This window comes from Coturnix japonica, chromosome 3 (genome assembly GCF_001577835.2).
Source record: "Coturnix japonica isolate 7356 chromosome 3, Coturnix japonica 2.1, whole genome shotgun sequence".
Classification (NCBI taxonomy): domain Eukaryota; kingdom Metazoa; phylum Chordata; class Aves; order Galliformes; family Phasianidae; genus Coturnix; species Coturnix japonica.
This window is the reverse complement of record NC_029518.1, coordinates 51,942,102-51,968,981: the sequence shown is the minus strand read 5'-3', so window position 1 is coordinate 51,968,981 and position 26,880 is coordinate 51,942,102. Positions and strand designations below refer to the sequence as shown.

At 39.1% G+C, this 26,880-nt stretch overlaps 1 protein-coding gene and 1 long non-coding RNA gene across 3 annotated transcripts in view; one reads left to right on the top strand and one right to left on the bottom strand.

Annotated features, from left to right (window-relative positions):
- The first annotated feature begins 832 nt into the window (after positions 1-832).
- LOC107311715 lies at positions 833-8,687 on the top strand. Its single transcript, XR_001554204.2, has 3 exons — positions 833-2,434; positions 7,507-7,585; positions 8,557-8,687. It is a non-coding gene; the product is annotated as an uncharacterized LOC107311715 (long non-coding RNA).
- Positions 8,688-14,528: 5,841 nt separating this feature from the next.
- MED23 (mediator complex subunit 23) overlaps positions 14,529-26,880 on the bottom strand; it is a 35,374-nt gene continuing 23,022 nt past the window's right edge. For both annotated transcript variants that reach the window (XM_015858505.2, XM_015858506.2), the window contains 12 exons: positions 26,708-26,832; positions 26,057-26,262; positions 25,278-25,458; positions 24,179-24,349; positions 22,725-22,941; positions 21,710-21,946; positions 20,114-20,279; positions 19,223-19,295; positions 17,919-18,133; positions 16,987-17,107; positions 16,346-16,477; positions 14,529-15,703 (listed from right to left, as the gene is read on the bottom strand). In XM_015858505.2, coding sequence (XP_015713991.1) covers positions 15,530-15,703; positions 16,346-16,477; positions 16,987-17,107; positions 17,919-18,133; positions 19,223-19,295; positions 20,114-20,279; positions 21,710-21,946; positions 22,725-22,941; positions 24,179-24,349; positions 25,278-25,458; positions 26,057-26,262; positions 26,708-26,832 — 2,018 coding nt within the window. In that variant the 3' untranslated portion in view covers positions 14,529-15,529. The remainder of the gene's footprint in view (positions 15,704-16,345; positions 16,478-16,986; positions 17,108-17,918; positions 18,134-19,222; positions 19,296-20,113; positions 20,280-21,709; positions 21,947-22,724; positions 22,942-24,178; positions 24,350-25,277; positions 25,459-26,056; positions 26,263-26,707; positions 26,833-26,880) is intronic.

Below are 26,880 nucleotides of genomic sequence, written 5' to 3'. Positions count from 1 at the left end.
AACAAGAAAAGGGTATAAAATATAATTCAGTGGTAGTACTAATATCCCTCAGACAGCAGCAACATTGATCAAGAACACCATCCCACTTACTAAACATCAAGTAAAGTCATCCAAAACAAGTCCTTCTAAAGTTTATGTGTACTTCAAGCAGCTGTAAGGCCTTGGTCCATAGGAGGAATTTGTCACAGTGCAAAGAGAAAACTAGAGCACTTGTCTCACATCAGTACCTTCCCAATGGCCATGTTCACTTACCATTGAAACCAGAAGTCTGAGTGGTGCAGTGGCTCTCTGTACTGGGTTTCTGGTCACTGAAGTCTTAGTAATTTGTTGGAAGAAAGTACATTCAAGGCCCCTGAATGCTGCTATAGTAAAATCTTCCTCAAAATCAAACCATTGTATGTACCACATTCTGGTTTGGATTTGGCATCTGTACTTTGCATTACTATGACAACGTGGTGATGTGACCCTTCACAGATTCTTATAAAAATGCATAGCTATGTATTTTATCAGCTTGTTAATTCTGAACTAAGCCTTTCTGAAGGAAGAGAACAGAAAGGCTTCTGTTTGCCAGACTGAAGTGTAGCGAACAGGGTTTTCAGGGTTCACATTAGCCAGAAGTCTGCAACACTTTCAGATAAAATGATAATCAGACTGAACTACTTTCCTATTCAGGCAGAGAAGTGATGAGCTGTTTCTACTTTGCTTTTCTTTCTCTTTCACTCTCTGAAATAGTTGCCTTTAGTACTGAAGGGTTTTTTTTCTTATATCAAAAATATAAAAAAGTACTGCCTGACAAGGTGTTGGAAAATATGCATTAATTTAAAAGACAAACATGCAATTAAATGATTAATGGATTTTAAATATGATTCATCTAGAATTGCACAAGTCTTAAAGACTATGAGACAGATTATTCTTTTCTCCCCAGAAGACTTATGTGCTATGCAGTGTATTTTAATGCTAATACTCTGTTTTCTGATCAGTTGATTTATACAAAAAAACATGATCTATAAGAAAAACAGAGCTCCTTCCAAACAAGGAGACTGACTTAACAGATGAATTTAGCTGCCCACAACTCCTCACCATTACAGCCTTCAAAGTACATCTCATTCCTGGGCACTGGTGCTTCCTCCGACAAGCCCCTCAGGCTCTCCCTCATAGCACTGAGACCCCACAAATTTCTCTTGCCAGGGAGACCAATCCCCTTCTCACTCCTTAAGTAGGCCCTTCTTGGGCCCTTCTGTTGTATACATACGGAGTAGTCACATAAGCTAAGCCTTATTGGTCCAAACCTGAAATGCTGAAACAAAACTTAGATTCTACATCATTTTGGCATCAGCAATGCTGCTTTGAGGCCCTACCCTGTCAGTCTGCATGAATCCTGTTTGGCATATTACTCTACCACCTTAGATATCTGAGCCTGCATATTCCTTAAGAAGATCTATGGTTGGACTCACCTGAAAATCATGTTAAAATATTAAAGTGTAATACAATCAGGGGTAAAAATGAATTTATATTCAAGACCAATGAGGAAATATCTGGACCATCCAACCTTTAGTCTCCAGATGTTGTTTAGTAAATAGAATGTGAAATACTTAGTGAGTTTAACATATGCATGCCTCCAGTTAATGTTATTTTTCATAATTTTCTTTCATTTTGCTTTGTGTTGCACCCTCAGAAAATGTTGAAATACATCCCCAGTACTGAGAGTTCAAGGTGTGAATGGCAGTTAATAAGTAAGAATCTTGAACTTTTACACAAATCACTCCCATTTCTGACTGCTAAAATACATGGCCCAATACTGAATAGAGCAGTCCAAGCCATAACAAGCCTTAGACACAAAAAGATCAAATTCTTGGCAGTGAAGAGTGAGCCAATGGCAAACTTCTTTCCTGGGAATTTACTTGGATGTCAGTCTCCTTAAATTTGGATGTGAAGTGCTGGACTCAAATCTCACTGAAGTTCACAGGAGTCTTTCCACAGAGGTTAACCCAACATGCACAGAAGGAGACAAAACTAAGTAGTTTTGGGTTATCATTATGTTTAAAGTACTGGTTAAGCTAAAATGAATATAAAAACTGCCCCCATCGAGCTGGATTTTATCTTTACTTCCTGTTTTGTGTCACTGTTAGGAGTTTACTGAAAATAAATCATACTGGACTTGAATAAACTGTCAGCTTTTAATATTTTCCAAATGCATGCTATAAAAAGCTGGCATAGAAGTTGTAGCAGAAATGCTAAGTCAGGGCTTGAAGCAGGAATTGAGCACCTGGTGGGAAGGCAGGGCCAACAGGGGGAGCTCAGGTGCATGCAATGACCCTGAGTGTTTGAAAGGGGTCCTCCCAACATCCATGCCTTCCCAGACCACGTTTAACTGTTGGCAGTGGAGGTAGGGCTATCTTGTTGGATATCCCTGCATACCTGAGGACTTCCAAGGGTAAGAGTATTCTTTTTCTTTGTTTTTTTCTGTGTCTGTGGTTTCTGTATTTGAGCAAACCCTCTCCTACTGCAGTCTAGTGCTTTCAATTGCCTTGCAGCATTATAGAAGTAGTTGGTGTCAAACTAGTATGGAACTCCCATCTTCCATCTAATATAATTCATACTGCAACTGCTTAACAGTGTCAGTATTTGTAAATAAGTGTGTTATAAGGTAGCTTTTCTTAACCATGTACATTTTTGCTTCTATCATACCAAGCTCATCATGAACTAATAATGATTGCCTTCCATAAATATTCTGCATATAATGAAGGCATTAACAAACCAATTTAAGAAATACATCTAGCATCAGTTTCTCTTTGTAATGAATGCTCAATAATATAATAGGCTGTTTCACTCATTTCATTCTGTTCCATTTGCCTCCAAAGATTGTATTCTGAATGCTGTTAATTGTTAGCTCTTTATTTCAGATTTTATTCCTGTTTTGGTTCTCTCTTGCTGTATTTTGTACTTCTTGCATTTGGTCATTTCAAAGGAGCCTTCTCTCATTTGAAGTCTCCTTCCCTCCTACCCCAAGCTGAGGAAACAAGGTAGCTTGCCTATGAATGAGAACATGGGACTGGGGAATAAACTCCTGAGGTTGTTTTTTTGACTCCTGTGAGACTTGGTGCCATTTATAGGTACATCACTAACACAATATGAAGGAGTCTCACAACTGCGGTACTAAAAGAGGTCCTCAAAATGCCGTGTGAAGTTAGTGCAGTAGAAGTTCCCAATTTTCTGTGGTATTTCCAACAGAAGACGCTAGAGATTTGGAGGTCTTCAGGAAAAGAAAAGAGCAACTTAAACCTGATCTGAAGTGTACTGAATAAACAAGTATACATTGTTATTCTTTGTTAGGAAGTGTAAATTGATTTATTTTAACTATTCAATTCTGCCTGAATTTCCAAAGAAATCCTGATAACTCTAGTGCCTTCAGTTTTATTGATTCTTGCTCAAAAACAACTGAACATAAACAACATAAAGTCTTGTTCTGGGGGCCTCTCTGTGGACAAGCAGAGCTTCATGAATAGTCTTCAAAAATACATACAAACGGTTTCTGCAACAAGGTAAGTCTTCCATGTAACTGAGTCACCTTAGAATAGTTCAAAGAGAAAATCTATTTCAAAAGAACAGCAATTATGCATCCCACACAACCTGCATTCCTTGCCTACCTTTACTCAGCTATGGCATTTATAGAAGTGTTTGGGTCACTAAAGCTGTATTGCCCAAGCATTTTATATGTTTCTCACACTTACAGCTTTAGTGTCATCCCTCTTCTGCCTTGTGATTAAATATGTGACATTCTGTCACTCTGAATCTAGGCTCTAACAGGAATGCCACAGTTTGGGCTTTTGGTGTATACAGCTATAAAGGCATCACAGCTTTTCTTCACTGCCAGATTGTGGTGCAGTCAAGCAATCAATCACCTCTCTCTTTTTCATTGAAGACTAAAGATGTGATTGTCACATAAAGGTTTGGTCCTGTCTTTTTATCATGATAGTATGACTGTTGATGAATTCATGCTAGGAAACTCACACCTAATTAAATTGGTATCTGCTTGTTGATGTGATTTGCTCTGTTTAAGATCTAAATTATTTGAGGATTAAAATAAGGTAGCTTTCTACTCGCATTTTCTTGAAATTGGATTAATACCAATTATTTTGCTGACTAAATCCTCACTGTCAAAATTCAAACAAAGGTCTGTACTGAAAAAAGCTGCACCGTAGGGAATGCAGTGTGTTAAACCCCAGGCAGGATCAAGAGCTGTTAACCTTGTTCTGATGAGGGACATGCACAGAAACCATTGTGTGTGTATATTAAAAATTGTGCAAATACACTTGCTAAAGTAAAGCTTTCATTGTGCTCTCAGCTTGCATAGATACCAGTTGTTGGTTTGTCTGAGGATGCTTGCTGTGTTTCAATTGCCTGTTACCCGAAAGAGCTAGAGGTATGGATGTGGGAATGTGCTTTTTGATGCTGGACTAAATGGGAAGAGTCAAGGTGAAGGCAGGGACTGCAGGGAGGGATTGGGATCCAAAGGGCTGAAAGACAAAAACTGAGCTTTTCTGAAGGGTTTCAGAAGTGGTACCAAGTCAGACTGAACTAGGAATACAAAGGCAGGTGCTGAGGTGAACAGTAAACTGCAATCAGTGTCATCTCCTACTCTAGGAAACAAACAGCTTTAAGCCAAAATAAATATTGTCATTGCAAATGAAAACAGCCTAAGCAATTTAATATTCATTTGACTAAAATGAAATATGTTGCGTATAATTCAATGACCTTTCAATTTTCTTAATATTACGTCCTTCCTATAGCAAAGGCTGTTTTGAATGAAGCGTCAAGTCATTTTAGCCCCACATTGTTAGTAGGAAGCATTTTAACAACTTCCTACTAAGTCCCATGGCTTCTGTATCCACTCTTCCTTTCTTTACTGCTGAGGCATTTTACAGCTGTGTGCTGTGCTGGAGAGAGTACTGGCAAAATTGACCCCTGTAGGCATGAGCTCTCTGAGGTGCAACTGGAGTTGTTTCTGAGATGCTGGTGTGCTGTAGCACTAAGAACTAAGTAAATGTGTACATGTGATGCACAAGTAGGTTTAGAGAGGAAATGGATGAGATTCATTAATTATTTCTGTGTAGAATTATGAACATGACTTCCAACAGCAAATGCTTTAATTGTTGGAGTGTAGGGAGAGATGTTAAGAAAAGGATGAAACTTTATCTTGCTGTTTCTTATATTCTGGATCTAAGCTATTGTTTTTTTATGTTGAACACAAAGTCCTGGACAAGAGGAAGCACACAAATACAGCATTAGTAGGTTCCAAAACAAAGCCTCAAATTATTTACCTGCGTGTGTTGCTGTTCTGCACAACAACAATGAGGAATGCATATATTAGAATTCAAATATAACTATGAATATTAAAGTATTGAGTTATCTTGAATTATTAATTATTTTGTATTAAAAATATAAGTGTTAAATAATTTAAATAGAAATATTATGTATTTAAATATTACATCAGTACTTTTAACTTTATATTTTTTCTCCTGATATCTGCTTTACTTAACTCTGATTTCTGGTTCATCTGGCAGATGATAGCATTGTGCCTTTCCAGGGATGGTTTTTATGTTCTTATGGCTTCTTATTCCATCACTATAAGGTCTTCAAAATCCAGAAATTTCCCTGCACAGCAAGAAGTCATGGGAGTGTATCTAACCCTCATTTCTGTTTCCTTTGGAACCAAACTTAAAAGGAGTCTGCTTCTGCTCCTTTTTATTTCTTTTAATGCCCTAATCAAAGCATTTGTGAATCCCCTGCTGTGCCATGGCACAAAGTTTTAGGAGCTGGAAGAAAAAAATGGTAATATACTATTACCATCCCTACAAATAATGAGGGAACATCACTGGCTTTTTATTATGACTGTTACTAAAATGAAACTGGTAAAATAGCTGATGAGCATAAAATCTTGCATGTAGTACACTTCCTAATCTTTAATGTAGGATTTCAATTTGTGTCACAATTTGACTACTGTTCAGTACAAATTACTTCTGACTTTTTTTCCTCTGTGACTGGGGCACCCAGAAGAAGAAAGATGTGGAGCTTTTGGAATAAGTCCAGAAGGGTGAGCAGAGGGCTGGCGTATCTCTTATATGTAGACTGGCTGAGGTAGATGGACTTGTATCTACAGAGACCAGATAGTGGCTTTCCAATACTTAAATGGGGTTAGAAACAGGATGGAAATCACCTTTTTACATGGATAGATAGTGGTGGGATGGGGGAATGGCTTTCACATAAGAGGAAGATCTAGGTTAGATGTCTAGGGAAATTTTTCCACTGAGAAACTAGTGAGGCAGTGACAGAGGCTGCCCAGGGAGGTTGTAGATGCTCCATCTCTGAAGATGCTCAAGGCCAGGGTGGATGGGGCCCTGAGCAGACTGATCTAGTGGGTGGCAACCCTACCTGTGGTAGGGGGTTGAAACTTAGTGGACTTCGAGGTCCCTTCCAAGCCATTCTATGATTATGTGGTTTAGAAGTTCAGAGTATTATTTAGTTAGAAGAGATCTACAAGGATCATTTTGTCTGACTACCTGATTACTTCAGGGCTGATCAAAAGTAAAAGCATGTTATTGAGCACATCATCCATATGCATGTTGCCCACTGACAGGCATGGGGGATCAAACCACCTCTCTGCCTGTTTCCCCTCCTCAGGGAGCTGCAGAGAGCAGGGAGGCTGCCTCTGAGACTCCTTTTCTCCAGGCTGGGCAACCTAAGTGCCACCTGCCTGAAATCGCAGGACAATGCCTTCCAGCCTAGCTTAATTGCTCTCCTCCGGATGGTTTCAAGTATCTTAGCACTATTTCTATATACAGGCTATTCTAGGTGTGTCAGCTCTATCTACAGTGGGAGTATCAGCTCTTTTTACCAGCTGGCTCTTCAGTGTTTAATGTACAGCTTTGTTACGGCTACAGTGCTGGTCAGTGTAAATGTGATCACCATGCCTAGATGAGTAATCTTTGGGATGTGTAGAAACAAAAGATTACTGAATTGCCATCCATCATCTGCTGAGCTTAAGTGACAAGTGTGTGACACTGGGAGATGATGCAATCTGAAATGGAGCATGTACAGTTTGTTTTGGTTTTGTTTTTAACTATTATTTGGTAAAAATTTGTCTCCCTTGGAAGTCAGTAATTTTTTTGTTGAGTGAGGGGCACTATAATTATGGTAGTGGGTGCTTTCTGACCCTGTCCTACTCTCCTAGAAAGTTATAAGATATCTTTATAAACTGCAGTTTATTGACCTGGTTGCTGAGATTGTAGCCCCAAAGACAAGAAGTGAAGACTCTTTCACAGCACTCCTTGCTGAACAAGTAAGGCTTTTAAGAGGACCTCTACAGGCACATCAAGCAAAAGCAAATGTCAGAAACTGCACATTTCTGGGTTTTTGTGGAAGTGTGGAGCTTCAGAACAGTTAATGTTTCAGTCCTGAAAGGCCTTGTTGAAAGAAAGTAAAACTGTTTTATGTTACTAAAAACAGATGCAGTCAGAAGGAGAGTTGCTGTACCAGGGATCTTTGAACTTGGTATATGAGGAAAAGAGACAAGCATGCTAAACAGGTAAGGAATTTGGCCAATGTAAGATGATCATTTTTAGTATAAGCATGTGTTGAAGTTGAATATCTCACTTGGAAACTGATGGAATAGCAAAGCTGAGCATAGTTTTTCTGTGCAACATCTGGGACTTACAAAATGTCAGTGTGCTCTATATCTTCCTTCATGCTGAACACTGAACATTCACACAAAACTTACATCACCCACATCTTTTTCTTTCTAACCCCACTGCCTGCTTATGCAAACTCTTGCTGATTTGAATTTGTAGTATCAAGGTGGTAATATTCCAAGGATGCTTATGTCTGTCAGAAACCTCCTTGCTTACCCTCTGTTTTCTGGAGAAGATAAAACCCACTTACTCCTTTTGTCATTCAGGTATTTTTAACTGAGATATCCAAGCTGTGATAGATTTGATACAGGGCACGTAGATAATCTATAACTTATAGATAACCTATGTTATTTCATACCTTGCTGCTGACCAAATCACCGAGAATTTTTTGCAAGGTGTAGAAATTGGGTTAGCTGCTGATGGCACTGACAAGGCTGTCCCAAATTGGGAAACCCTGTAAAGATGCAGAAGATGAAGCAGCCAGTATCCAGCTTGAGAGGGGGAAAGAATGCTCTCAGTAGTTGAGTTTATGATCTTTCCCGGGATTTCTCTATGGCAATGGCATGGCTCTGGTTGTCTCTGTGGGTGTTGTAAAGTCTTCATGGCCCAAAAGGGAGGTAGGGAAATCTTCTTACCCATGTGGACGAGAACATTGCAGTGAATCTCAAAGCTCTGACTAAGGCTGCTTAGGAAGACTCCACTGGAGAAGAACATATATAGATTCTTGCAGTTTTTTCTTGTACCTCAACTATGAACCATAATTCCTTTGTAGTTTTCCAGCATCTAGTATTTCTATTTCTCAAATACTCCCTCTGCAACACTTCAATCTAATCCTTTTTTCATGCTGCCCTACTTTTCTGTTTTCCAGCTTGGCTGATTTCATGGAGGAAGACAGACAACTGATGCTGAGGAAACCTGTATATCACTTTATGTAGTTTAACACTACTGAAAAATCTGTTTGGGATTTACGTCACTTCAAATGAAATCAGCCACTTACAACCTTCCTTTTATAATTCATTTAGCAAATAGAAAACGTTCCTCAAAACAAGCTTTGTCAGCTTGTCACCTACTGAAGCAAAATAAACAGCTTACTGATGGATCAGATAAATTGGATTTTTATGGAGTCCCATCTATTTCAAAGGTCTTTTTTCTCCTTTCACAGGTTGGCACAGTTTGCCACTCCAGAATTGCTGCATGTGCTCCAGAGCACAGTCTTTATTTTTAATTCATACAGCTACATATCCTGCGTTTCCCTCAGGCTACTTGAACACTTCATGCTCCAATTTCATCTGAAAAAGTATGTATGTACATAAGTTAAATAGTGAAATCTGATGTGAATTTGGGAAGTTTTAGATACATCATTCATGTCAGCTAGCAAGGTTTGGGTTATTACTCACTTGTAGATGGCTGCTGAACAACGTCACTTGAGGAAACATGGTGTTTTGGCTTGCAGGTCAGCAATGGAAAGAGGGCACCGGACTTAAATCCCAGTAGGGTGATGACTGAGTTCTGCTGGGCCCCACACAGGACCCAAAAGAGCTCATCTGAGCAATCTTTCTATGCTAGAGCTTCCTTACATGAGCTAAGCACTGCTTGGAGCAGGGACTATCATCAGAGCTCTATCGTTATTTTGAGACAGTGGAAAAGCCTTTTATATGTGAACAGCTTGAATATACTACATAGTGTTAGATATGTTTCTAGTGTAAATAAGGCCTAGATGAGGAATGTGTATGTTAAAATCTGCTTTGCAGCTTGCAGTACTGGAGGTTCTGCTTGCGAACTGGCTAGAAATATTATCAAGCCAACATCCTGAATGTTGATTTCATGCACCAAGAGAAAAAGAGAGTATAATTATAGCACCCTTTCATTTTCATTTTGGCAAGAGGGCTCATTTTCAAGGGAAGAAAGCAGTGGCCCAAGCTGCCTCTGGAAGAAGTGAAAGCACCATCAGGAAGCCTGACAAAACTCTTTGGGAAGTTGGGCTGCTGCCACAACTGGTGAGATGACCTGCAGCTCTGGCAGCTGTGAAAAATAGAATTATGGTGGCATTCCTTTATCAAAGCTGTTTGACAAATAGGTTTCATCAGATATGTCCTCAAGTTGTGTGAAGGGCGATTCTGGTTGGGTAATAGGAAAATAGGTAATAGGCCCTGGAACAGGCTGCCCAGGGAGGTTGTGGATGCCCCGTCCTTGGAGGTGTTCAAGACCAGGTTGGACGGGACCCTGGGCAACCTGATCTAGTAAATGTGTATGTTTGGTGGCCCTGCCAGGCAGGGGGGTTGGAACTACATGATCCTTGAGGTCCCTTCCAACCCGGGTCATTCTGTGATTCTGTGTGAAAAGCCTCCTCTCCAAAAGAGTTGTCGGGTACTGGCACAGGTTCCCCAGGGAGGTGGTTGAGTCACTGTCCCTGAGTTGCTCAGAAAAAGGGGCAATGTAACACTAAGAGATGTGGCTAGTGGATGACATTGGTGGTGGGTAGACAGCTGGGCTAGATGATCTTAGAGACCTTTTCCAACCTTAATGGTTCTATGAGTGATGAGTGATGAGCTGAGGGAGGCTGGATTTGGTGGTAGGTGGCAGCCTGTGGTTCTGTAGAGAAAAGCTGAGATGATGACAGTGAGAGTGGGAGCATGGAGAAGTGAAAGAAACTGAGCAATGCCACTATAGCGACAGCAGAAGAGTCAAGAATTCATGCCTCAAGAATTCATGCTGAGGTCACCACAGCACAAGCCCTGAGCTGCTCGCTCTGCATACGTATCCCTGACCTCCATGCTGGCCCAGCTGTGTCCTGCAGCTCCTCATAGACAGAAAGACATGAATTTCAGGTTTTTCTCTGGAACGTGAACTTAACCATGTGGAATCATGAAACCCTCCTCCCTTCACTTTCTCTATATCTAAGTGTATAATAAAAAGGGGGAAAAAAAAGATGGGAGACGAGAACAGAAGCAATCTTCCAAGGGCATTTGAAATAATTAGCAAAGTGCAGAGGTTATGTAGTTCTTACTGGCCTAGTGTTGGCAATCCTTATAAAGCAAATGCCCCTCTTTAAAGTGCAGCTGTTAAAGTAGAAAAGCTTTGTCCTTCAAAGGTGCTTGAGAGGCAATGCCCAGTATTTACACACTGCTAGTTTCTAAAACCCGTAAAAGTGGAGATTTAGCCACACCAAAGGCTGTAAATTCTCAGCCTAAGGAAACAGTCAATGACACCTCCTTGCAACAGGCACAAGGACAAGAATGAAAGCAATGCTGCTGCTGGTTTCAAAGAGACAGGTGAGCAACAGCTCAGGCTTTTATTCAGGAAGATGTGGAAGCGTTTCTGCTCAGAGCACACAAGGCTGTGAATCATGAAGGTGCTACTTCGTGTCCATTCATTCCTTATCTGAGGGGGGGAAAGACTGTGGAATACTGAAAACTCCTTGCCAGAATTTTCTACTGGAGATGAAAGGATTTTTCCTAAGTATTGCTTGGGGGCTTAAATTTGCCTTTTCTGCTTTGAACTGAAGACGGAACTGTTTTAGAAGAGATCAGCAAAGAATTTTGTCCTGTGTCATGGGCTGCAAAGCCCCTCAGCAGGGACTTGTGTTCCTCCCAGACCATTCCTGCAAACTAGGAACTCTGCAGAGCACCAGCCCAGCTAATAGCAGACTCCATTCCAGATGAGGGTGTAAGTATTAGAAGCTGCTTTTTTATCAAGGTAAAGGGTGGAGCTCAAATGAAGTGACTGTTGGTTGTGCTGTATAGCTGTAGCATCAGAATGAGAAAAGCTTCTCTGCACCTTCAGCAGGGGGAGCTTTTCTCATTCTAATGCTTTCTCAAAGAGAGGAGTCTCTGACATAGGGCACATCAAGCAGGTGCCATGGCTGCGGTGTGAATGCACTTCCAAAGTGCAGGTGTGGCCTGGTCTAGTGACCTGCCTCCAGCCTGTGCTTGGTCCTTTCCAGCTCAGCCTGTAATATGGCTTAGTTAGAACTGCACTCAAAACTACCTACCTTCAAAGAGCTTTTCCCATCACCAAGCTACCTCCTGAGTTACTTGGTAGCCCAAATGCTCTGCAAAAGACTTCTGCATTCATTTTTCTTTACTCTATATTCAGAGTGCTACCATTGGCTAAAAGAACCTATGTGCCAGCAGATGACAGTCTGCCTGCATCATGGTGTCTGGAGTCAACCTTCACTGTGTCTTTCATTGTTCAGGCTGCCCTTTGCAACCCAACAAGCGATGCTTTTTATTTGTTGACTACACAACTTAACCTATAAATGAAGGCATCCAATAAACAGGGTGTGTTCTTTAGTGCAGGGACTGGTTCGCTCAGGGCCTGGATTTGCACTACTCATTTTGACACTATTTAACAAATAATGATGCATTTGAGTTAGAGCTACAGCAGGAGTCAAGACTACTTCTCAACTCCATTGCATTCACACAGATAATGCTATGCTGTCATTTCACCCTGAGCTAACTGTATTTTAAAAAACCTTCAGAGGAGTTTTACTAATTTTAAATGCACCTGCCATTGCTCTCATGAAAGTTCACATCAAAGGAAGAAAAAGGAAACATAATGACAGAGACATTATTCACATTAGCATGTAAGAAGCTCACTGCAAATGCTTTACAGGACTGGAATCTGTTCTCTGCCTGCTCCTTTGTCAGTGCTTGTAGTCATGGGGTAGCTATTTGTGAACTGTGAGATGAACAGAAACCAACATTGGAAGTTAAATAATAAGCTGTCTTTGAATGCTCAGTGCTGCAGCAGGCTTAGTACAGAACTAGAGCCTGTGCTTTTCATGGTAAGGCACTTCAGCTGAAAGGAACCTAATGAGTCCAGCTCAGCAGGCCATGAACAGGATTCACATGCATCTCAGAAGAAACTAATCATTACAGTTCATTTATCCCAACAGAACAGCTCACTCCTGGCAAATCTCAGCACAGATGCATACCACCAAGTCCCAGATCATTCTCTGTGGGAATCACTAAAATACTACACAACACACAAGGGCATATACATAGCTTAGACACAACGAACAGGCATGAGAAGGGAAGATTAGGGACAGGGAGAAGATCACAAAATCATAGAATGGCCTGGGTGGAAAAGGAGCACGATGATTATGTTTTCAACCCCCTGCTATGTGCAGGGTCACCAACCATCAGACCAGGCTGCCCAGAGCTACATCCAGCCTGGCCTTGAAACACAACGGTGTTTCACTAACAGCAGAGAAGAAACAGGAGGGCTGAAGAGAACCTCTGCAGCTGAATTTCTGGATGCTGCTGTAACAAAGACACAGTGAAAACCAAAACCATTCACCATCTTTTGGAGTTGGAGCTTCATGCTGCATCCCAGCAGACGTATGGGCAGTTGAAATTCCCTATCAGGATGAGAGCCAGTAAGCACAATGCTTCTTGAAGATGAAAAGCAAGAAGGCCTCAATAACAGGCTCCCCTTAATCAGGCAGCCTATAGCAGAACCTGACCACCACTTGAACTGGCATATGCCATCCTTCTTTAGTGAGGGGGTCACTGCATGCACAGTGCAGTATCATACACACAACCAAGCAATTAGCAAATTTTCTGCAATCTCCCTCAGCTGGTTAAAGAAGGAATCCAACCTTTTCCTTACATCAATCTCTGTTGACTCAACCAGACCCATTCGAAGTAGCCATGAGCCAGCAGTGCGCTCTGGCAGCCCGGAAAGCAAACGGGATCCTGGGCTCCATCAGGAGAGGGGTGGTCAGCAGGGATAGGGAGGTGATCATCCCTCTCTACTCTGCTCTTGTGAGGCCCCATCTGGAGTACTGTGTCCAGGTGTGGAGTCCTCAGTACAAAAAAGATATGGAGATTTTGGAAAGGGTCCAGAGGAGGGCCACAAAGATGATCAGGGGGCTGGAGCACCTCCCCTATGAGGACAGGCTGAGGGAGTTGGGTTTGTTCAGCCTGGAGAAGAGAAGGTTGCGAGGTGACCTCATTGCAGCCTTTCAATACCTGAAGGGAACTTACTCCCAGGAGGGGAGTAAACTCTTCGAAAGGGCTGATAATAGCAGGACTAGGGGAAATGGTTTTAAGTTGAAGGAGGGAAGATTTAGGTTGGATGTTAGGGGAAAGTTCTTTACTAGAAGGGTGGTTAGGTCCTGGAACAGGCTGCCCAGTGAGGTTGTGGATGCCCCGTCCTTGGAGGTGTTCAAGACCAGGTTGGACAGGGCCCTGGGCAACCTGATCTAGTAAATGTGTATGTTTGGTGGCCCTGCTAGGCAGGGGGGTTGGAACTACATGATCCTTGAGGTCCCTTCCAACCCGGGTAATTCTGTGATTCTGTGATTCTGTGAAGTAGACTGTGAAAGTTTTACTATATAAATATTCTTGGTAAAACTAGCATGAGGTGGGGGAGGTCTGCAGTTCCACATTGGCTACCTGTAATACAGGTAATAGAAGAAAGCAAATAAATTAATTTCACAGACTTAAGTGAGAAATGAAAAAAAAACATAAACAGAAGCCAAAATTCAAAACAAAGATAGCTTTACAGAATGCCAACAGCTCACACTATTTGCTTCTATGGTGTTATCCAACTTCCTCAATACATCATTGCTCTGAAATCCCACTGACTGGAAACAGGTGCTAGTTTAAATATTTAAAAGGATATTCTGGGTCTGCATCAAGCTAGAATACGAAGCAAGACAATCTGGGAAAATGCCTGCAGCGTTAGAATTAGTTCAGTCCAAACACGCAAGCAGAACAGACGGGAGATGTGCTGTCTCTGCATTTCTTTCTGGCTGTATGCCCCAAAAACTGCTTAGGAAGAGAACAAGTGTTAAGAGTTTCACTGATGACAGAAGCTTTCAAAGCCGCAATGGGATTCTCACTTCTCAGGTCTGCTTGAGAAGCACTTGCTACAGTACATCTTTATTTTTAAACACAAAGTGTATGGAAAATAAATAAGCTTACTACTACTACTACTGCTACTGTCTTTAAAGCTTTTTTCTTTAATTTAAAAAGATGAATATTTACAAAACATTTAGTATTTCAACTCTATTACCAAAACCTGCTGACCACAGTACACAGATAAAGAAAGTAGAATATACAAATCTAAAATACAAGATATCAGGGAAATTGATGTGACCTGATAAAAATTACAGCATTTCCCAAATGGGAAGGTAAGATCTCTAACAGCTTTGACAGAGCACGTACTCTTCCAGTAAATACAGTATAGAAAGCCTCTATAAAATCTACTCCAGTCTAGTAATTGATGCTGATCAAAGCCACCACACTCACACCTTGAATGTAAACTGTACACATGAAATTGACAGTTACTTTCAAAAGCTCATTCTCAATCAACAAGATGTCATAATGCAACTGATGCAACCTTTTTGTGCAGGTGATTTCCCATGTAACAGTTTAATGTACCTGCCCAAATGATGATAAAAAATTCTTCTGTTGGACAAAAAGAATATAAATTTGTAAGATGCAAAAGCCAAATATAAGAAAAGTCTCTTTTTTTCTTTAAACCAGACTATATCCACCAAGGGTCCTTTGATTTCAGAAGGAAGGAAAAATCCAGATGACTTGATATCAGGGTAGTGAGCAGGAATGCTGTAAACTCTTGAGAAGTCCACATGCTTGCAGAGAAACTTCAATCAGTGCTTTTAAAGAAAGGCAATATATACCTCATTTAGTGTCTGATATAAATAGTCAAGAAGATTGGCATGCATACAATTAGCTTCACTGTGCAAAAGAAAATGAAGCACAGATCTGTCTGTAGTTCTCTTTCCTTTTATACAGCATACCAGATTTCAGTTCGGGTGATGTTTCACCTTGAAGGCTGCCTTCACATCAAGGCCAGCCTAACACTTCATTTCACTGTGTTACTGGCAGAGCAACGTTAACAGGCACTTGGTTAGGTTGTTGTGCTGGTGACCCGTTACTGAGAGGCTGCTGTGGAACACCTGCTGGCTCCATTTTGCTGATGTGCGTTATGAAACGTAACCTAAGTTTCAAAGCTGGTCTTAAATTGCAAATTATTTTCTCAACCTGTAAAATAGAACAACATTAAATAACAAATTAAGACAGAAATGCATTTAGTAAATCAGGAGTATCTGGACACATTACTATTGATAAGACCATTAAAGACGTGCAATGGAAAAAGATCACAGTATTTATGTTAACATTCTATTTATTCATCATGTAAAGTTATGGGCCTCTTGTGACAACTACCCTTAACCCCGTCCCTCACCTTGAGGTAACAAGACCATAACAAAGCTCTGCAGAATGATTAACACAATCTACACTTCTAAAAACTAAAAAGTTCACCCTGCTTTGTCACAAGCCAAGCTACATTAAGTGAAACAGAAACTTAGGAAAAACTTCAAAGATATGGCTTGAAATAAACAGTCAAAATTTTTATACAGCTTTATCCTACTGGCTGCTTTAAATAATAGTACCTCGAGAACCTTCAAGCTGCATCTTAAGCTTCACGCTACAGAAAATAACCCATAGATCTGAGATGCTAAACCTACTGGAGCTAAAGGTTGTAACTGCATAAAAGCGTACCAACTCCCCAGTTTGCCTACAGAGAGACTAGTCCAAAATAAAGCTTTTTGTTTGACTGCTACAGGTGGAAATCATTCCTAAGAAGATTAATTTTCTATAAGGGAAGATAACTGATTTGCTTACTTGGTCTTTCACGCTGTCCCCTGTAAACATGTATTTCATATGATACAGAAAATCACATATAGGATCCATGTAGTTCAGATGTGAGCTGTATTGATCTGCATTCAGGAGCATTTCATAAAAGGCCACCCCAATCTGTCTCCAAAAACACAAAAAAAATGAAAACATTTTAATGCACTTTACACTGGAAACAGTTATACAGCTTAAGAAATGTGTACTGCTTTTAAAGTATCTGCATTTCTTAACTGTTTACTTTCTTTCAAGTACAAATGGACAAATGAGCAAGACTAAACAATCCCATTATGGTTAACCACATGGTTCTTTTTTCCTAAGTGGTGTATTGATGAAACTGTGGTATATGGGATGCAAGCAATAGTTAAACACCACTGACTGAATGTATGCTGTGAGTAAAAGCCTATAAAATCCATTTAAGTATGAACAGTTAAGAACAAGTTTTGAAGCTTCTAGAGAGATGCTGACCATGTTTACCTTTTATCTAGACCATGCTTGTTTTTAAAAACAGTTTTATTTGTATAGAATTCAATTCCAGATGTTTATGACACATCTCTGTCAGACTTTATAATATAACTGCAGTGCAAAAATAATGGATGCTGTACAACGTGATCCAAGAGCTATTACTTTACCTCTATCATGCATCGTGTCCTCTCCTGCTGGAACCGCTGTAGAAAAGGACCGACGAGGTGGTAAACATAAAGCAGCTGGAACTCTGTTTTCACTATGGGTATCAACACTTCTGTGAGGAACCTGTAATATTTCCAAAGTACTTATTACTTCAGCCAGACGTTTTTCCTCCTTTTGCCCAAAATTCAGCTAAGGAATCAGATTATCTCCGATGGATCTGAGCCTTTGTTTTAGAAATTACTGTGATGTTTTGAAAATATTCTCAAAGAGAAAAGCAATCCCACCTAAGCATAGTAGAATGCTATGTACAGTGGAAATGCTGTCCTCTGGAGTTTTAACATTACGTTTAAATCAATGGTCACAACCAATTGACAGGAATTCATCATACCACCTCCACTTTTGCCCAGTACGTTAAAACTTGTTATTAGCAAATGATAGCTGTTAGTCTTACCATTAACACAGCACTGTGGAAAGTCAAATCAGTATTTTTTTTTAATGCAGTGGTACTTTTCCCTTGCCTTAATGACTAAGTGGGCCACTACTGTGTCATTCAATCAGCAAAGCATCTCACTGAGCAGCTACAGGGTACTTTCCAGAATTAAAGACACACCGGCCGTAGCTGACACCTTATAATTATACCACAATCAGCACTTTAGGAAAAGTTTAAATGAACAAAAACAAGCATACAACTAATAGAAATTTTTCAAAAGGCAGTCGTGAAAAGCAATCACACTCTAGATGAGAGCTCTGAAACTTACAGATAATAAGAGCTATGCTGGGGGGGGAAAAAGGGAGCTGAAAAAGGACTCGTGATTTATTGAGTGGATTTCAGTGCAACTCCCTACATATTTGCTGGTATAAATACTACAGGTACAGCTTCAGTATATACAACATGTAAAATTGAAAACAAATAATCAAATATAATTACACCTACTTGGGAATGAGAGACAGCTGTCCAATGCTAGAATGATGCCAAACAGCATGTGCCAAAGCCAGAGTGTAGCTACAACTCATCTCAGAGTAAGACTGATGACATGCTGTGAAGTCAAACAGCTGGAAAGGGTAACCAACCCACTCTGTCTCTGATGTCAAGCTGGGACTATTGATAACACTCACAATGTGGTCATGGAGAACAATCCAGTATGGTTCCTGGAAAAACAAAGAGTCTTAATTCTTTCTGCAAAGAGCATTATAGACAACAGCAGAGAAAGGATGAGAAGCACTGTTATATTTAAGATGTTTTCAACTAGATAGCAGTTTATATGCCTGTTTGATGAACCTGAAAATTAAGATGCATAATACAAAACAAACACATCCATGTCTGTGGATGGGGTACACTCAAGGACATAATGTTATCACAACATATTTCATTAATTTAATTATTTAGAGAGCTACTGTAAAAGAGACCAAAAGGAACAGAGCAGACGTTAAAAGCCTTCATGGAAAGAGACCTAAAATTGTCTGAGTACAAGCACAGACAGACCAAAAAACATGAAAACAAAAAGCAAGGTACAAATGTCAGAGAGTATAAACAAAGGTTCGAGGAAAATGCTCCAGAGAAATCCATGGATCAAAAATAAGAAGGACAAAATCCACGCTGTTTTTTCCTCCTCAAAGAAAGAAACCACTTTGAAAGAAGAAGGTCACAAGGACAACTGTTGCACACATAGCCAACAAGAAATAAGAGAAAATTATTCAGCCTTTCCTTACATTCAGAAGATCAAAACATCTACTGAAACATGACCACTAATACTGCAATCACTTGCTTTTACAGTCTTAGGTATATTTATATAGTTTAACAATATTTCGCAGGAAGTTGAGAGAATGATATAAACACATACAGGTAAAGGATATGTAAGTGTTAAGACAATTACATTCCTATCAGAAGCCTTATAGAAAATTTTGAGTTTGTAGTTCCAGCTCATAATTAATACTAGACATGTGGAATTTAATCACATTTTTTAATAAGAGTGATTCACTCATTTTCTTCCTAGCCTGAAAACAAAACAGAAAAGCAGAAAGCTTCTTCACTTCTTCCATGCTGCAGAAGTAGAAAAAGATGTTTTTCTTGCACGCAAGTAACCTTCAGAATGGCCCTCTGAGGAATCTGTAGATGTTGCCTTCACATTGCAAACTGAACAAAGTTTTAAAATGCACTTAAAATGTATTTAAAATGAAAGTCAAGAATGTTTATGTGGAAGATGATATTTTATTTTAAAATACAACATATTGACTCACTGGTAAGGCTGTGATAATTAGTCCAATAGCATTCATCCAAGCTGTGATATTCTCTCTTGGCACCAGGGGCTGACTATGGATAGAACAAAAAAAAAAGAAAACTCGAGCTCTGAAATCCATAACTGCAATTTGTACTTTCCATGTGCCTACAACAAGGTGTCTTTAAACAAAGAATATTTCTCAAGAAGTTTACAGAACTATACAAACACACGCAGCTATTCAGGAGACATAATAGGCAACGTAAGTACCATGATGACATGACTTGACAAATTTTAGTCCAACATGATTTTGTTTTAGAAGCATGTTTTTCTCAGAGGGTGTAATCACACTATGACTGCTACCAAACAAGCTTGAGTGCATAACAGCTACTCATTCCCTCCACATGCCACAAAGCTAACAATAGTATATTACTAAGCTGAATAAAGCTGAAAACAAAATCATTTTGGTTTGTCCCTGCTGATCAAAGATGACATCTGCATCATCTCTGCAGGAATACTAGGCCCTTCTTTTCATTTCAGCTTAGCAAGGAATCAATAAATAGAACTACGGGTAAAATTTAAGGCACCCTGAGAGAATGTTGGCCTTGCAACTCTGTTCTGTTTCAAAGTATTTCTAATTAACACACAGGATTCAGTGTCTTACTAATGGTTTCCTCCTCCTTCTCTATATATTAAATGATGGAATCTCTCACTCCATCTGAAAGGACTTTTTCCAGTCTTGTGCCATTGAACCCAATGGAAAACTCTCCAAAAACACATAAATGCAAACAGTGAAAGTTTAAATTCATTTAAATATTACAAAACCTTAAGAAAATGAATACTGCAAACTGTTTTAGCAATCTTCAATTGTATATTATAAATTGTAGAAAACATTTACAGAGAGCCAACATACCTCTTCAGCACAACGTTCAGTAGTGCATTGCCCACATCTGTTCCTGGAACTGCCAGCGCCATGAGCTCAACACAGGTAACATGAAGAGCGTGGGCAGCTGGGTTAGGAAACTCGTTGAATCTCCAGTCACAATTTGGAAATGGACCAGGTGATTTGCCTGCCATAGGTGACAGTGATTAAGGAAAAAAAGCTCCCCAACAAGAACTAGCGTACACAGTACATTGCTTAACACTGTACGTATATGTCACACACACAAAACTGAACTGAAAGAAACTGCTAAGAATGTGTAAAATAGACACAGCAAAAAAATAAGACATCTGGACATGCGCATGAATATAAACCACTTGAAACATTACATAAATACAGTTACAAATACATGTGTATAATGCACACGTGAAGACTTGTATACAGAAGGTCATACAGAGGATAAACTTCCCTGATGAAGTGGTAGAAGAAAAAACACCAACCATCTAATTGAGCACCTCCTTCCGAGACAAGATGAAATTAACAAGAATTTTCTACTCTGCAGTCTGAAACCTTTAATTTGCTTTCGTAAAAGATCTGCTAGAAATTCTACAGTGATGGTTTATGCAAAGTGAGCACCTGCTCAGTCTCTGAAAATACTTTCACGAGGAAGAATAGTTCATTAGAGCTACATATTGAGAAGATCTAACTCTGACATTTGCATAAAAGCAGTGTTTTACATAATTTTAATTTCCTTTAAATAGATCTAATAAACATTCCAAATTACACATTAGGAAAAGGCCATTTGGGAAGATCAGTGAAGATATAAAATGTAGAAAATTGGCCAGCTCCCATAAAGCGAATCTTAAGAGAAAAGGCATCCAGAGAGACTCCACTAGTGCTACTCTCTAGAACAGAGCTGCTTAGGTTCACCAGTTATTTCCACAGTACTTTAAATTAGCTGTAGTCACAAATGTAAAAAATAAAAAGCAACAATTAAGAACATTTAGGTTTGTGTTAAAGGTATTATTCTGTCCTAAAAACAATCTCAATAGTTGATAATATAACGTATATTGACCCTCACCTATATACTGTTACAATCTTAAAACTTTTTTTCTCCTTCATATTACCAGTAATGGCACTAGAGAAAAATAATCTTCTGTTCTACATTTATTTCCATCATGTTTTATGTCAAACTTACTTTGTGCGGCAATTAAGGTTCATTTCAGAACGCATAAATAGCACCATTTTTATCTAAGTAGTGATATATTTACACAGCTGTACTGTACTTCATTTTCACCGTACGTTTCAAGATGTTTTTGCTAGGAGAGCACAGTCATGTAAAATAATAAAGAAATAAAGACACACGTTACAACTTTGATCTCATCTTCTAAACGATTTCTGTAATTGGAAGGAATAGCTCTCTACTGCTAAAAGAGAGGTCACTTTTCCTATCTGTTTATTTAAAATCATCTCCAGCCAATTTTTTATCTACTTAATTGGTCCACTGCTTTGACATTCTTCACACCTCTAAAAACAAACTCAAAATAGGTGAGTAGATGAAAATAGATCATTTTGACAAAACAAAGTTGAAAGACATTGGTACAGCTCAGTGCACACTAAGAAGGATATTGTCTACTAGTCTTCCAATGAGTTTGCAATAGTAAGTGTCATCAGGAACCCATGGATTATCTTCTCTGGCATTCATAGCACATTTGAGGTAAGTATCACTTAGACACCAGCCCAATGGGCGATTATCTTTGAGAGAGCCAATGATGGCATGAACAAGCTTCCTCTTGAGGTTTGTGCGCTCTCTCAGATGTCTCTCATAATAGTGAAGAGTGTTGTACAAATAAGTCACTGGACGGTCTGCCAAGAAGAAAACAACAAAGAGAACAGAAATATCTCTTAGCATCATTATTACACTTCTGATAGCAAGAACGAAAGATGAACTAAGAGCTGGACAAGATTAAATTGCATATACTTAAAAACAGCATGCATTGAACAGACTCATGTTCTTTGTGTCATTATACGACATTGACTTTCTTTTGTCTTGCACTTATGCTTGAAAGCGTGGAGACAAGCAGAAGTCAGGCAAAGTCAATATCATCACACTATCTGTTAATAAGCAAATCCTTTAAACCATCTCTACATTTAAAAGCTATTAAGTAGTAAGACTCCAGGCATGAAAAGACAGTAAACAAAGAACATCATAAGATGTCTGGCCATAACATAACTGCATAATCTATAAAATATATATTGTGGAAGCATAATAAAAATAAAGCGTGAAAAAAAACCAACAGGACAAACAATTTTCTCACAAACAGTTTTGGAAGAACTGTATTCTGTTGTCTTAGTATCTGAAAGACTGTTAAGACAGAAGTCCAAGTATTCACTACTATGGGGGGTGAAAGGAAAAGGTGTGAAGCAATGCATTCAGAAGCTACCTGAATGAAAGCATGTTCGATGTTTGAAGGCTGAAATGCACTAATCAAATATTGTACTTCTTTGTGGAAATGTGCACACAATTCATAGAATATTAATGGAATAAACATTACTGTGTTAGCAGATTATTAGGCATGGAGGAGATGAAGTACAATAGCATCACCACAGTAGGAATAAAAGCCTGAGCTCACAGGCAACTTACCATGGAATTTGTATAAACCTCCCAGATGATCCAGTAAGGTTTCTAGTGACTTAGACACTGGAAGCAGTTCCAGAAATCTATGGATTACAATGTCAAACACCGGCAGAAATCGCAGGCACACATTTCCAAAATAAATTGGAAGATACTGGGGCTGGATCTGAACTGGGGGATTGACTTGCTCTGCCAAGCCTTCAAAATACAACTTTTCAGGATATTTCTGGAGGGAAAGAAACCAAACAAGCTTAAAAGCTATTTCTTTAAAAGCACCATGTTAAATATTCAGCACCTACACTGCTTTAAAAGACTCTTCATAACCCTCATTACCACTCATAACTGCAATAAGAGGTTATCAGCACAAAGCTTACTGAAGAAAAACTATCTTTTGAGTGAAATCACACAATGGTTATGACTAGAAGATACATATTCAGAAAAAATCCCATAAGTTTCACCATCATTTGAAGGAGCATAAGGGAGCAATAAGTAAACCAAGGCAAAGCTAAAAGCAACTAGTCGCTATGTGTCCCTTGTCAAGTGTTTTAAGAGGAAACCTAGAGGAAATTAACACCACTGAAAGCTTTTGCATCATGTACTAAATCAGAACACCAGAAATAAGACACATGTTACTCCCAGGGAAAGATCTGGAATGTAATCAAATACCTGATGAATATAGCTGAAGCACGTGCACAGTATTTACCTGTGACTGAAACCTCCACATGCCACACTGAGTCCAGTAACTCTATAGCAATGACAGAGCACTTCCCAGATTAATATAACTTGGTCTTCAACTACATATTCACTTTTAGAAAGTTAAGACACTGTACTGCCAGTGCAGAAGCAAATGGGGACCAAAAGGCTCCCGGATCAGAACTGTATCTGCTTAGTTGCACGAGAGTTTAGTTGTGCCTATTTTGATCCAGCATTTATGTATCCTTTGATAGAACGCTCCATCATACATCTCTTTTTAGCCAGCAGAAGCCAATATGTTTACAAAAACATTAAAATCTCATCAATTCTCTTCCCTGGCGTGTCTAGATATTGTATTCTTCTCACACGGGAGATGAAAGAAACTTTAATAATTAGGAGAAAAATGTAGATCTAACTGTTGTACTAGTCATATAAGAACAGAAGGGAATATACCTTCTCCCTGGTGCACAAGAACTCCATCCTAGATGAATCTCAATAAAAACAAAGTTTTAAAATGATTGGATTTAAATGAACAAGGGTTTCTAATCAGCCCTTCAGATGCTCCCATCTTTGGATATTACAGCATTATAATTTGAACACAATCACATAAACACAGCATTGCTTTTCTATATTAACTCAAACAAATTACTACTTAAGTAGCTCTAAAAATCTACAGAACTGTCGTGTAATTTTCAAGAAAAAAAGACTTCTTAGCTGATCTGAACTCTACAGGAAGTATTAGAATACAATGGTTTTATTAACTTCAATACCTTGTGATAACTCATGTGCTTAGTATGCCAGTCATTCTGCAGCCAATGCTCTGGAGAATTCTCTTTCACAAAATCACTCACTCTGTTTCTGAAATCATTAGGTTTGAGTAAGAGTAATTGAATAATGAAGTAACAGACTTGAGCTTCATTTCCTTCATGACTACGCATAGCCTTCAAACAAAAAGAAAACATGGAATTACAGAGTGGATGCTGCTGTCTGCTTAAGAACCGCTAGACAGTAGTGAGCCAGTATAGCTGAACATGACATAGATCTGCACATAAATCCACAGTGAAAATATAGTCTCTCAGCTGTATTTTTGGAATGTAGACAGAACACAGGTAGGCTCCACCACTACTGGAGAAAAGTAATCATCACTTTTTCTACTCTGTAAAGAATAAAATCTCAAAAAATTCCTGGTGCAAATATATTCCCTGAGAGTTCTATTTCTCTCTCCATTGAAAATAGCTTCATTATCATTAATTGGTTAAGGCTGCTTCGAACTTCCAGCCACTCTATCATATTCACACTTGAGTTTGAAGTCCCCATTAAAACTCAAAGAGCTTTATAATTTAAAATCTCATCTTAGTACAATTATGACTGAAAATTTATTTCTATCTGGCTAAGTTCTGCTTTTCTTTAATTTACAAGATAACCTGAAAAGACAGAATACCATTTCTCCTCTATTTTTCTGATGAAACAGGCTGAATTCCAAGCAAAAAGACTATAACTTTAGCAGTCACAGGGCTATCCATTTGTTTCCAAACAATGGCATACTACACTCCTGACTTTTCCAAAAACAGAAATAATTGCACAGCTCTGAGATCAAAGATCCACAGCACAAAAAATAAAGTTCAATAATAATGTTTCAATGGTTGTCTTTAAATAACCACAAAAGGTTTCCCCTGCAGATTCAGGTAACTGTAAGACTGACTTTTTCATTACTTACAGAACTGATCTATTATTTTCCTTATCAAATAGTCAACATTTGAAGCTGATACACTTTAAAAAAAAAAAAAAAAAAAAAAGTTCTCACAAAAGCATCACAGAAAGCAAGGACCAAACTCCAAGCAGGAAAAGCTCTTTTAACACTATACTTACCAAACAAAGTATCAACCTGTCCAGTGTTACAATGTTGTATTTCCACACCATGTCATTGAGAATCTCAATACATTTGTTGAGCTGCTGACCTCCCGCAGAGGTAGAGAATTCATACACCAAGAAATCCGCAAAGGTCCTGACATGTGCCACAAGAGCTCTGGCCCCAATTCTTTCTAGTACTCTATCATAGAAGAAAAAAAAAACCAAAAAAACAAAGCTAGTCAAGAATGTTTAGAAGCAAATCAACAAATGTCACACTCTTTTTAATACATTTTCACCTGGAATATTTTCAATGAATGACTGAGTCAGTACTCTGGCACAGAATACGTGCTTTCATTATGCATTTTTATATGATTTCATAGATAATATGCATATCTAGTAGCCCAATGCAATTTTACTGGGAGCTGGGATTGTTTAGGCTGGAGAACAGGAGGCTCAGGGGAGACTTCATTACAATCTACAACTTCCTGAAGGGAGGATGTGATGAGGGGCTTGGCCTCTTCTGCCAACAAAACAAACAGGACCTGAGGAAATGGCCACAAGTTGTACCAGAAGAGGTTTAGATTAGACATAAGAAGGAACATTTTCTCTCAGAGTGGTCAGGCACTGGAATGGCTGCCCAGGGAGGTGGTGGAGTTGGTATCTGTGGCAGTGTTCAAGAGGAGCTACTTGAACCTCATTCAAGAGAAGCTATGAGATTAAGGTTTAGTGGTTTGTTGTAGCTATGGTAATGGGGGGATGGTTGGACAAACACTGAAATTGCACCTTTGTATCCTCACCTGTAACCAATTTGATTAATGTGATCTGTCTCTAACAGCATCTTCCATAGGAGACAAAGGAAAAGTGGGGGTGAACCTTGCACCGAAAAGCGTGTGATTATCTCATTTTCATTGGTCATAGACTTCCACTTTCGATATTCCTCTTCCACATTCTTCTTTAGGTTAAAACGGCTTTCCTGAGGCACGTTATTCTGTTTGAAGAATACCTGGAAGGAAAGTAGGATGTAGTGTGACCTAGAGCCTAAAATAAGTGTATAACAGGCCAACTTTAGCCTAACTTAGCACATTATAAGTTTCTATTTCCTTGTGTAATCAAAATCCACTAGACAAAATAGTTTCCTCACCATGTTCACTGTTTTGTCAATAACACATGACAAACTGCCAGAAGAGGCTTATTCAATCATTATGTATTTTTTAAAGATCTGATTTACCTTCCTCTAGTAGTACCAGCTGGCCAAACTTGACCTTAGAATACTTCAGGAAAAGCTAATTCATTTCTGAAGATATACTGGTGTTACAAGCACTTTTTTTAGAGACTTAACATAGCACAGACAGAGAAAGAATCCCACCAACTAGTAAAAAGCAAAATAACTTGTTTAGAGAGCAAGTTCTGAGTATTTCCAGGTATAAAATCATCAGCGTAACTATTACCTGCAATGGAGCTGGAAAACAGCTTAGTGTATGGGATGCCCAGTTATGTGGAGTGAAACTCATGATAGTCTGCAATATATCCTTGCACCAAGTTCCTTGAATTGAATCGGAGCCCGTGAAAAAATCTAAGAAATGGATTGACAACATTAGAATTTCATGTAAAAACAATCCTA